The sequence below is a fragment of the Coenobita brevimanus genome, chromosome 101 (genome assembly GCF_032717465.1).
Source record: "Coenobita brevimanus isolate Jiangsu-jjx chromosome 101, ASM3271746v2, whole genome shotgun sequence".
Classification (NCBI taxonomy): Eukaryota; Metazoa; Arthropoda; class Malacostraca; order Decapoda; family Coenobitidae; genus Coenobita; species Coenobita brevimanus.
In genome coordinates, this window is record NC_137054.1 from 48,388,308 (window position 1) to 48,401,369 (window position 13,062).

General features: G+C 45.7%; 1 protein-coding gene across 1 annotated transcript in view; it reads right to left on the minus strand.

Annotated features, from left to right (window-relative positions):
• Positions 1-8,639: 8,639 nt before the first annotated feature.
• Positions 8,640-13,062, minus strand: part of LOC145415024 (reelin-like) — a 105,155-nt gene continuing 100,732 nt past the window's right edge. The window contains exon 14 of the mRNA XM_080284441.1: positions 8,640-8,740. Within this exon, the coding sequence (XP_080140567.1) occupies positions 8,640-8,740 (101 nt within the window). The remainder of the gene's footprint in view (positions 8,741-13,062) is intronic.

Sequence of the window (13,062 nt, forward strand, 5' to 3'; positions counted from 1 at the left end):
AGAGGAAGGGCAAGAGAAGGTGTGGTCTTGTTAGTGAGTCCGGAAGTACAGCAGTGTGTGACTGAATGGAAGGAGGTGTCATCGAGACTGATGTGGGTGAAAACGAAATTTGAACGTGAGTTGTGGGTGTTTGTGAGTGCATATGGACCTGGTAGTGAAAGGGATGAAGAAGAGAGGGAGTCTTTCTGGAATGATGTTGATGAGTGTCTGCAGAGTTTTGGAGCAAATGTGAATGTGGTAATGATGGGAGATCTGAATGCTAGAGTGGGAAATGTAGCAGTTGAAGGTGTAGTTGGTATGCATGGTGTGCCTGGAAGAAATGAAAATGGGGAACGAATGATAGCAATGTGTGTTGAGCGAGAGATGGTGATTGGAAATACGCTGTTTGAGAAGAGAGATATTTATAAGTATACATGGGTGAGACAGGAGGGTAGAAGGGTTGTTGATAGAGCTTTGATGGACTATGTGGTTGTGTCTAGGAATGTAATAGGAAGATTGTTGGATGTGAGAGTTCTGAGAGGGGAGGGTGGAGGTATGTCTGACCACTACCTGGTGGAGGGAAAGTTAAGAGTAGGTAAGAGATGGGTGAGAGCTAGGAGGGTTAGGTGTGGCAGGGAGGTTTTGAAAGTGAGTGAGTTGGATAAAAGAGAGAAAAACATAGAGTATCAGGAGAAATTGAAAGATGAGTGGAACGCAGTGAAAGATCGGGAAAATGGCAGTGTGGAGGAGGAATGGCAGTTATTTAAGAGTGCTGTAGTGGGGCAAGCGGAAGAGGTGTGTGGTGTGAGATGTGTGGGTGGTGGTGTAAGAAAAGGAAGTGAATGGTGGTGCGAGGAAGTAAGTATGGCTGTGGCTGAGAAGAGACGTGCATATGAAGTGTGGCTGCAGAGGAAGGATGAGATGTCATATGAGGGGTATAAGGAAAAGAGGAATAGGGCGAGAAAGGCTGTGCGTGATGCTGAAGTGGCAGCAGATGAGAGGTGGGGTAGGCGGCTGACAGAGAATTTTCAACAGAATAAGAAAATGTTTTGGAAGGAGGTGAAAAGGGTGCGAAAGGGAGAGTCTGGGAAGGAAGAACGAGTAAAAGCAGAGGATGGAAGGACGTTAATTGAGATGGATGCAGTAAGGAAGAGATGGGCAGAGTATTTTGAAAGATTGTTAAATGTAGAGGAAGAAAGGGTGGCTGAGATTGTGGCGATGGAAGGGTGCAAGGAATAAATGTGTTGGGAGAGTTGAACGATTCTTTGATCACGAAGGAGGAAGTGGAGAAGGCAGTAAAGGAGATGAAAACAGGGAAAGCTGCAGGTATGGATGGGTGTGCTGTGGAATGCCTGAAGGGTGGTGGAGTGACTATTGTTGACTGGTTAGTAAGATTGTTGAATGTGTGCTTTGTGAAAGGTATGGTGCCAGTTGACTGGGCAAGTGCTTGTGTGGTCCTGTTGCATAAAGGCAAGGGTGATAAGTATGAATGTACTAGCTTTAGGGGTATAAGTCTGTTGAGTGTTGTAGGTAAGGTGTATGGCAGAGTGTTAATTATGAGAGTTAGAGAGGGTACAGAGGGAGTGATTGGTGATGAGCAGTGTGGCTTTAGGAGAGGGAGGGGATGCGTGGATCAGGTGTTTGCGGTGAGACAAGTGTGTGAAAAGTATTTAGCGAAAGGCAAGGATGTGTTTTGGGCATTTATGGATTTAGAGAAAGCGTATGATAGAATTGATAGGGAGGCTTTGTGGACTGTTTTAAGATTGTATGGACTTGATGGTAGGTTACTGAAAGGGGTGAAAAGTTTTTATGTAAATAGTAGAGCGTGTGTAAGAGTGGGAAATGCTGTGAGTGATTGGTTTCCTGTGAGAGTGGGGCTGCGACAGGGATGTGTGATGTCGCCTTGGTTGTTTAATATTTACATGGATGGTGTTGTAAGGGAGGTGAATGCAAGAGTTTTAGGTGGAGGTCTGAGTCTGGTGAATGTTGATGGTGGAGAGTGGAATCTGAAGCAGCTGCTATTTGCAGATGATACTGAACTGGTGGCTGATTCAGAGGAGAGATTGAGACAGTTGGTAGAGGAGTTTGGAAGGGTGTGTGAAAGGAGAAAATTGAAAGTAAATGAAAATAAGAGTAAAGTGATGAAGTGTACGAGGTTGGTAGATGGTAGGGGGATGAATATAGTTTTGAATGGCGAGTTGTTTGAGGAGGTAGAGTGTTTTAAATATCTAGGGTCACATGTTGCTGTGGATGGAAGAATAGATGCAGCAGTGAAGTTTAGAGTAAATGAAGTAGGAAAGGTGCTGGGAGGAATGAAAAAAGTGTTTAGATGTCGTTCGCTTAGAATGGATGTAAAGAGAAGGCTGTATGAGGGTGTTGTGGTACCGACTGCATTATATGGGGCTGAAACATGGAATATGGGTGTAGCAGAGAGGAAAAGTTTGAATGTAATGGAGATGAGGTGTCTGAGGAGTATGTGTGGAGTGACGCATATGGATTGAGTGCGGAACGATGAAGTGCGAAGGAGAACTGGAGTTCTTCGGGAGATGGCTGGTAGAGTTGAGCAGAGGGTGTTGCGATGGTTTGGGCATATGGAGAGAATGGATAATGAGCGATTGGTGAAAAAGATAACTAGATCTGATGTGAGAGGTGTAAGGCTGAGAGGAAGACCACGAATAGGATGGATGGACAGTGTGAAGAGAGCGCTGGACGCGAGAGGGATGTCTGTTGAGCAAGGAAGAGTGGCTGTGCGTGACAGAAATAAATGGAGAGAAATTGTGAAGGAATATATGATGACGCAGCCCTGAGGGGATATTCTCCCGCATTTGGTCTGATCAGCTAGTCAGGTCAGGTGTGGGTAAGGGGATGGGTCTGTTATGATGTGGCAGGGGTAAACCAGGTCTGCTGTCGGGCCCTGCTGTGGATGTCACTGATTGCATTACGCAGTTGACCCTTGTGTGGTGTGGTGCAGTGAGGATCTGCCCGTTCCCCCCTTGGGGCTAAGATGCGAATGAATGTGTTTGAATGGATGAGTAAATGGGGAGTGTGTCGTCCTGTCTCGGCTACCTCCCTTTCCTTGGGGGAAGCAGCCAAGGTATATATATATATATATATATATATATATATATATATTATATATATATTCCTACGTTCAGACGATTTTACGAGTATTCAATTTAGTCATGGAAACAGATGTGTGAAACGGTTAATGGTCACCGCAAGTGGTCCCTTCAGAGTTGACAAAAAGTTAACAAAACCGTGCACAGGTATCAAGAATAAGCTAAAGAAGAAGAAGAAGAGGAAAAGAAGCGAAAAACTAAAGAAAAGAAATACTGTACATCATTGGATTCAGGAGACAGACGTCCTGCGACAAAGTTTGTCAATAACTGCAGGGAAGGAAGAGAATGCAACGGTTCAACAGGCATGAAATACCATTGTCTCTGTAGGGTAAATATAAATGCCTAACATACTTGGGCCCAAGTAACTTTGTCATAAGCCTGCAGTCTAGTGTTTCAACGCATGATTATCAATATCCTTTTTTCCTCCTCGACACATTATTACTTTATTATTGCATCACGCCAAACTCTCAACTGGAAAAAAAAAAAAGACAAAACCCAAAATGTAAGAAAATGTAAACTATTATCTCAGCCCATCATGGAAAAAGACACTGACCTGTGATTTGACTAACAGAAGAACAATTTCAGCAGTACCGTTGGGGATTCTACAGTCGAGTATAGAATGGGATGATGCGTCTAAAGCCCTGTCCACGGGAGGCGTTTTTGAACGCGGCGGCAAACGCAGCGTTTCCTTGATGGAAATAATCAACCATGTGAAAATTTCGAACCGCTGAACAAACGTGCGGAGGAAATGTCGGATTGCACGTTTGGACCAGCAGTTGAGAAAAATGCGCAGTAGCTTGTGTGCTGTACAGTCCAAACACTACCACTGTCTTTGCTAACGTGCATAAGGAAACGTGCGTCTGAAAACGCCTCGTGTGAACAGGGCCTAAAAACTTAATTCATCCATCCATCCATCATCCAATCCTACACTGCCAGAAGAGGAGCGTAGGAGCCCGGGGCTAAGCAGTTGCTCCCGACATTTAAGATGAGAGTGACCAGCCTCACTCTTCCCCGAGTGGCATTACAGTACATGAGCAATCAACCCCAACCATCCCTTGGATATAAACCTTCACCGGCTCAATCACTTACCACTGTATATCTCAAAGGTAAATGGACATGTGGTATATGTAGTTGTTAATTTGCTAATATGTACAGTACCAGAAGAAACAAGAAAGAGTACTCAGAGTGTGCAACACCCGTGCACACCACCTGGTCTATGGGCCAAATCCATTTGACCGAGACTCTGACCTTCGACAGACAACTCAAAATCAAATCATTTCATTCTTAACTGACCTTTAATCCTTCCACCAACTTGGCTTTTGGAGGAACTAATGACCTGTGACTTTTTCCTGTGACCTCGAACAATAACTGTTTTTATAATCGATGCAAAGTTTAGTCATATTGGATAAAAGTGCTTAAATTGACCTTGCCATGTATCCTTGATCTCTGACCTATTGTTCTTAAAAACAATAGGTCAACCTCTTGGGTGATCCTCTACTACCATGTTTGACCCAAATCAGACCCAAACTGTTATGGTTACTTTGTTCGCACACACAGTCGCACGCACAGATTTTTAATTTTGCCCTGTGTCCTTGACCTTTGACTGACTGTTCTCATAACTGAATACCTTCACTCTTGCCTGACCACTAACCCTTCTACCAAGTTTGGTAAAGGGTGTACGAAGTCTGTTTAGCACATTCAGTCTCTAAGAAGCGAATTTTGCTAGAGAAGTTATGTGATTTTTTTTTTTTTTTTTTTACACGATAGGTCCCAAGAGAAACATTCCTCATTAATACTGACAGATGATGAAGGATGCAGTTCTGTGCTGTTGCATGTTAAGGATATTCCTGTAGATGACTTTGGCGGATTGAAAGTTGGAGGAATGGAGATTTTGATGCATTAAAAATATCAAAGTTTCTTTTATTCCACTTAGAAATGACGACTCAATCAGAAATCATGTAGCTATAGCTAGGTTTCGTGATCGTTGAAGCAACTGCCATGATGAACGTTGTAAGAACTCAGTGGCTAAGTGATATGTGGAGTTATCAGCGTATGAGTGGACAGGGCTTAATTTTCTGCTCGGATCCTAAATAAACAGAATGAATAGTTGTGAAAGGACAGAAACCTGAGACCATCACTATGATAGCTTTAGAAAAAGAAAAGCGACAGTCTACAGAACAAATACAAAGGAAACTAGAGACGAAGGGACAATAAATGGATAAAAATCGTAAGACTACAGTCTGGAAATTAAAGATTGGTGCCAGACACGTTCGGAAGCCTTTGGTTTGTCAAATGCAATAGCACAGATTTCATCAAAGTCCCAAAACAAAGATGACTAAAATTCTGAAAGTGTTTTGACGGAAGCTATATTGACGGTCAGAAAGGTTATGAGTGATCAGAACTGATTCATAAGACTCTGGGAATGCTAAATATAAAACAAAAGGAAGACAGTGTGAGGGTTGGAAGCAGTCATTATTCTTCAGCACCGGCTTAATGAAAACAAACTTACAGTTGGAAGGGAAAGTACAAACTGATCGACAAAGGTCAAAGCTTCCTTAGGCAGGGCGTTAACACGGAAGCACAGTTCTTGAAATCAACAGGAGTGACTGCACTAGAATCATGCGTTATTATTTTTTTCTTTTTAACATCTGAAACGATTACATTTCTATAAAGTCGAACAATTGATTTAGCAGCATTCCTTCCAGAAATACATGAAGTATGTGATTCAGGGATCTGTATGCGTTGATATCTTTTAAAACACACCTTCTTGTTTGCCAACCGCATGTGAGCATGCGTGATTATACAGTTCTCTCTCTCTCTCTCTGTATATACTCGTATATTAGGGTGGTCCTTAGGTATATAGTGAAAACTGAATATTGGAAATCGTCACTGGCCACCCCCTAGTATTGTGCCACTTATATAAAAACATGGCAAGTAAAATTTTTGTGTACATTGCTCAAAAAATTCTGGTGTCCCAACGGCCCTGAGGTTACTCCCTATATAGGAGAATGGGACCAGGGGAGCCTCTCACTGATCCGCAAGTGGGAGTGGTCATGGCTGGAAGGGCGGGAAAGGGACGGGAAGGGAGGAAAGACGCGGTGGCTCCTGGGTGGGTGGGGGTAGGGCGAGGGGGGAGGGAACTGGTCAGTCAGCAATGAGTCATTCCCCCTTTTACTAGTTTAGTGAACAGTCGTTTTGTGCATTATGAAGGTAAATAACATAGTCTTTCATCTGAGAAACTTTTCCAGTTGGTGAGTCATTCTTGAGGTTAGATTGCAATGGCTACAGATGAGCTGGCAAACTGTCTTCTTTCAAGGAGGATGACGACCACAACAAATGTAAGGAAGAAAGAGAAACCAGGTAGAAGACCGAGATCTGGTTGGATGGACAGTCCCTCACCCAGCTCACAAGAGGAAAGTTGACATCTAACGGTGAGGACCCCCAGTGGCTGTTCCATTTTCTGTGGAGGGTAACGTGGATCCTACCGGATGCTGCAATGATCGTGGTCTCTGAGGTCACTGGGTTCTGGTACTGTGCCAGAATTCCAGTGACAGAGCATGCACAGGATTCCAAAAGTGGAAAATCTGTACGTTGAATGGCGTTCCCTGAGCAATAGGAAGGACAGGAAGAAAGAGGTGGAAGAAGGGAAGTGAGCTGACTTCAGACTGAAGCTGAAGGACCTCTTCGACTTGGTGCACATGTATGCTATGAAGCTTTTGAGGAACGAAGAGGACAAGGCATTTCCGAAGGCTCAAAGGAAGGAAGGCCACCATCATGCTCGGTAATGTCTGAAAGCTGTCCGATGCTGAAGCAAAGAAGCATGAGAGAGGAAGCTTCCCAAGTTTGGGAACTACGAGGGCAGCAGCGGCTGGCAGCATTGGAAGCTTCTGTTGACTTGGAGGACTCTAAAGAAGGCAAAGAAGACAAAGACTCTGTTCCCTGACCATCCATGTCAGCTACCACATTCTCATCCAAAGGACGAAGATGCTGATCTCTTGCACCTGTCATCACTCTGGAGTTGTCTAATGCTCTGGACTACATTAAGACCAGCAACCACAATGTTGTCCACATCTTGGCTGCTGCAGCATCTGTGTATGGCAAGGATCCTTCAATTATGGCTTTGAACTGGTAGTGCATTCATGGGGGGCAAATCAAGGCCCGTGGCAAATAGGCAGTAGCTCTGCACTCATCCCTCAAGCCTAATGTTCCCCTCACTATTCACTAAGGCAAGAAGTTGGTTGCTGATGAACGTGGCTAAGAAGAGTTCGAATATTTACCTATACTGGTGTCTGGAGAGGAAATTGTAAAGCTGCTGAACATCCCCAAACTGCAATCAGGAACAGGAGCTGACATGGTGGAGGCAATCTTTGCTAGCCTGCAAGAATGGGACCTGGTGGATTCGGTGACAAACATGACCTTTGACACAACTGCTAGCAACACCTGAATTCACTCTAGGGCCTGCACCCCTTTGCACTCCCCTGCAGGAAGCACATCAGTGAGATCATCATCCAGAAAGTCTTCACAGTCTGTACTAGCATCATCAGTTTAAGGCCGGACATTCCCCTCTTCAAGCATTTCAAGCAGGGATGGACCTCCGTTGCAGGTGATTGCTTCAAGCTGCTCGCCAACCTTCTTACCCGTTGCAACGAGGTCATCACCTTTTGCCACCTTCAACTCACTGCCGAACAGCCATGGGAAGGTTACTGGGAGTTGCTCAAGCTCATGGTGATCATGCTTAGCAGAGTTCCTTCTCGTGGTTTCTACATTTCATGGCCTGGCACCTACCAAACTGCCCGTTCGATGGCCAGTTTCATCTACTCAGTCAAGATTTACCTCTTCCACAGGCAGCTGAAGCTCACTGTGCAAGAGCTTGCCACATTCGAGTGGTTTGTCACATTTGTCATGATTTACGTCCCTTACTGCTTCACAGCACCAGTTGCTGCATCTTCTTCTTGGAACGACCTCAAGTTTCTTCAAGACATCCTGGACTATGTTGACTTGGACTTCTCATCCACTGCTGTGAAGGCCTTCAGTCCTCGTCTCTGGTACCTCTGTGAGGAGCTGGTTGGCTTGGCATTCTTTGACGAGTCCCTCACTTGGAAACAAAGAGGACCATGGCCACAGCTCTGTGGAGAACAAGGAGGGTGGTGAGCCTGAGATGAGAAGGACTCTGGAGCTATATGTGGCTGTCGTTCGGGTGAAGAACCTCCCTGATTTTGCAACAAGCACCACTCACTGTCTTCTGTTCTTCCTTGGCTCCTCCAATGGGTTCCTGGATGTCGACCCATCCACGTGGGTTGAACGAGATGACTACAAGAAAGCCAAGCAATGCACCCATTCACTGAAAGTCACGAACAACCTCACTGTCGAAGAGTTGCGTTCCCTGTCATCACCAAAGATGAGGAGCAGTGGCAATTCCTGTTTCAGGTCATAGAGGCTCATTGTCAGCGATTCCCAGACACCCAAAATGCAACCATGACCCCTCAGACTAGGCAACAATGAGTGGGGGATCTGTTCCCATGACATCCCCCCAATGAGGGGCTAATACTTACAGTGTAAGGGGGACCTAGGTGCGCCGGCGAGGTATTCAGCCCAGGTGGCACAGAGTGTGAACTTCTGGGTCTTCGGGGCACCAGTAAATACTAAAGTGGAAGACTGAAATTTTGTATGGAGAGTTTCTTGTACCAAGAGGAACAAAAGTGCTGGGTGGCCCATAAAAAATCTACGACTTTGAGAATAAGGACCACCCTAACATATATATATATATATATATATATATATATATATATATACAGCATATATATATATATATATATATATATATATATATATATATATATACGAGGGGTGATTAGAAAGAAATGACAGTGAGTCCATAAACTTTTATTAGCATGAAGAACTATCAAACTATGACTCACATTCCTTCAAAGTACTCCCCTCCAACCTCTATGCAGTGTTCCATTCTCTTTCTCCATTTCATGAAGCAAGTGTGGTACTCTGAAGATGGTATACTTCGGAGTTCTGAATTGACGGTCCGTGCCAAGTCTTGGATGCGATGAAATTGCTTCCCAGTGATGGCAGATTTAATTTTTGGAAACAACCAAAAGTCACAGGGAGCCAGGTCAGGGGAGTAGGGTGGGTGGGGGAGCAGAGTTATACCTTGTTGTTCCAGGTACTGCATAGTGAGGCGAGCTTTGTGGGGTGCAGCATTGTCGTGGTGCAGCAAAAGGCGAGACTGATGGCGGGTTGGTGCGGTGTTGGCCTTGTGTTCCAAGACTTGTGGAAGGACCTGGTCTGTGTAGTATTGGGCTGTGATAGTGGACTTTTCAGGCATCACATCCACGCATATTGGTCCTTGAGAATTGAAAAAGATGGTGAAAAGGCGCTTCCGGCTGCGAAATCCTTCCTTCAAAATCTGAGGTCGAGGGTCTTCATCGCCCAACCACACCATGTTTGACTGCTTGTCACGGGTTGTGAAGAATGAAATCCAACACTCATCTCCAGTAGCAACATCTGAGAACCGTTTTGGACCATTTGGTTCAAATTCAGCAAGCCAGACACGACAAATCCTCACCCGTTCAGCCTTTTGCTCATCAGTCAACAAATGGGGTATCCATCGACAACACTTCTTCCTCAGGTGTAATTGTTCATGCACAATGTCATATGCACTCCCATAACTGATATCAAGCTCCAAGGCTAAGAACCTAAGAGTTACAGTTGGATCCTCATCAATGATGGACCGTGCACGGACAGTTGTTGCTTCGGTCACGGATGTCCGGGGGCGTCCAGAGCGTTGTTCATCTTTCAATTCAGTTTTTCCTGCTGTGAAAGCACGAATCCAGCGGGAAACAGTTTCCAGGGAAGGAGTAGTGTCTGGATAAACTTCTAATAATTCCCCTCGAATCTCTGCTGCTTTCTTTCCCAGTTTCCACCTCGTAAAAATGTAGAACCTGCAGCCTTCTTTCGAGTAATCCATGTTTCTGGCCAGAGAGCAAAAACAAGAGTGAAGCATTGACTCACAACAATAAAACAAGAAAAGTCAGGCATACGGCGACAAGTTCAAACTCGTAAGGACAGGCAACTCTGCACTCTCCTTGCTCCCCTACCTCCCATCATTCAAGGTTTTCATGTTATAGCACAAACTGTCATTACTTTCTGATCACCCTTCGTATATATATATATATATATATATATATATATAAGTAATCCCTCCAATATCCGGACGCCCACTATCCGGACATCCCCACTAACCAGACATAATCGTCCCGGGATCCAATATTCCCAAAATGGTCCGAAACCCCCCCCCAAAAAAAAAAAATTTTCCCGACCGTAATTTGAACTTGGCGCGCAGGGCGTGGGACAGCTTTGTTATGGCGCTTCATTCCTCCGACGTCCGCTAGAGCGCCCCTGCATCCTTCCCACTTTCCGCTTGTCTCTTGTCGCGAGTGAACACTCGTCGTCATGGCTGCCCACGTGCTCGCTTTTGTGGTGATCCCTTATCTGCTGCAGGCACTCCTGCTGCTCTTGTGCCTCTCCTTCGTGTGTGTGATGATGGCCCCATCACCTGAGAAGAGGAAAAGAGTAGTATTGACTATGGAGAAGAAGCAGGAGATATTGGAGAAAGTAGATGCGGGACGGTCTTCTTCATGCATCCTCCATGAGTTTAACCTGGCCCGATCTACTTTGTTTGATATTAAGAGATCCCGAGACAAACTCATGGAGTACACGGCTGACTTCTCATCGAAAAGCAAACGCAATGTGGAGAGGAAGGTGATGTACGGTATACTCCCAAGTTTGCTGAAGTCAACCACTCCATGTTGATTTGGTATCGACAGCAACGTGCTGCTGGTGTGATGGTACGTGGCACGGAGCTGAAGGCTGCTGCTGAGAAGTTAGCAAGGCTTCACGACGCCCTAGACTTCAAGGCATCCGAGGGTTGGCTCTTCGCATTTAAGTTACGGCATGGCCTTACCAACCGTAAGGCTCACGCTGAAGCTTTGGACACTAACGAGGATGGAGTTGACGAGTTTCGGCACAAGGTGAAGGGCTTGATCAACAGGGAGGGCCTCACTCTCGGTCAAGTCTATAACGCTGACGAAATGCTAACGGCATGCACTGGCTTAAGCCCGTTATTGTTGGCCGTGCAAAGCAGCCTTGGTGTCTTCGTGAGGTGATGGATGTCCTTCCTGTCATCTGGTTCCATTCGTTGAAGGCATGGTTCACAGCCCAGATCTTCAAAGACTGGTTCCACCGCCATATCGTCAAGGAGGTCATACATTACCAGACGGAGAAACTGGGAATCCCACGCGACCAGGTAAAGGCCCTCCTTCTCCTTGACAATGCACCTGCCCACCTGTGCGACAAGGACTTGGTGGCTGAGAATGGCCGCATTAGGTGCATGTTTCTGCCACCTAATGCTACTGCTCTCATCCAACCAATGGACCAAGGAGTGATCGTGGCAACGAAGTGCCTATACCGACGGAAGTTCCTGGACGAGGTGATGGTTGTTCTCGAGGACGAGGACGAGTGCAGGGAGGGAGGGGACATGCGAGGCCAGCGGACTTTGGAAAACCTTCGCTGCTACATCAAGTCTGCAATCTACAACTGGGCCAGTGCATGGAAGGAAATCCCTGTCAAGACTCTAGAAAATGGTTGGTCTCGTCTGCTTCTCGAAACGGATGCAGAGTATGATTTCCTAGGTTTCGACAAGGATGACTTCCATGCATGTCTATGTACACATGGTGATGATGTTGATGTGGACGAAGTGCGTGAGTGGTTGGATGACGACGAGGGTGATCCTGGGTATCAGACCCTGTCTGATATCTAGATCGCATCTTCAGTTGCAGGTGTCAGTACCCAGCTTGAAGATTCTGATGAGGACGGCGACGATGATGCGGACTCCTCTCAGCATGACACAACTCCAGCCATCCCCAAGTTGAGCGCACTCCGGGAACACCTAGAGTTCGTTCTGGACTACCTGAAACACCTGGACTGCGACAGAGAGATGGGGCCCTTGGGACTTGTGGAGGAAGTGCATGTTTTCAGGCAGCGCATCATAAATTGTCAGAATTGTCGTTCCTTGCGTCAATCAACGATTGACAGCTTTTTCAGGCCCGTGACCCCCGCTGTCCCCAGCCCTGGCTCCACTCTGTTGCCTCCCCAAGACAGGCCCTCATGCTCCAAGCCACAGCCCAGCACAATAGCCGCGGTGGAGTCACTGCTGGACATGAGTTTGCATCTATCTTCAGAGTCGTCTGCAGTGGGTACGCCATCACCACGACCCAGCGACGCACCCCTAAGTTACCTGCCAGCGATACTCTCAGACTCTGACAGTGATTAAATGGCAAGAACTACTCCACTAGACCACATGGGAATTTAGTGTTGTGCAGTGAAAGAAAAACAGTGCTTATAGTATTGTAAAGAAAGTAGAAATTTGAGTGAAAAGACAAAATTTTTGGACTAAATTTAACATAAATACACTTGTGATTTGTTTTGAAATTGGTTTTATGAGTGGAAAGAGTTAAAGTGCAGAGTGCAACACTTATTAAATTACAATGGAGCATAAGTAAGACAAAGAGTGCACAGTGTGAAGAGAATGGACTTCTGAGTGCGAATGACTAAGTTCAGTGCAAGACTTCATGAACAGTGTACTGCAAGTGCTTCAGGAAACCCTTCTTACTGTCAGAGTCTGAGAGGAGGCGGTTATTCATCGAGATGGCCATGGACTTGCTGTAAGTGGGCAGAATGTTTCTTACTGTACTTTACTGTATTTTCCATACTATGCTTACCTCAAACACCTCATTTCACTCTTTTATGTCCCTTATTGGTGTGAATATGTTGTGTTTTAGGTGCTATGCATGTGCAGTAGGGAGGTGTTTTTCTGAATTAGGCTAGGTTAGGGTCCATAACTACCAGTCCAGGAGCCAGGGACTTGTAAGTACCCAGAATGTTGAACCCGCCCCGT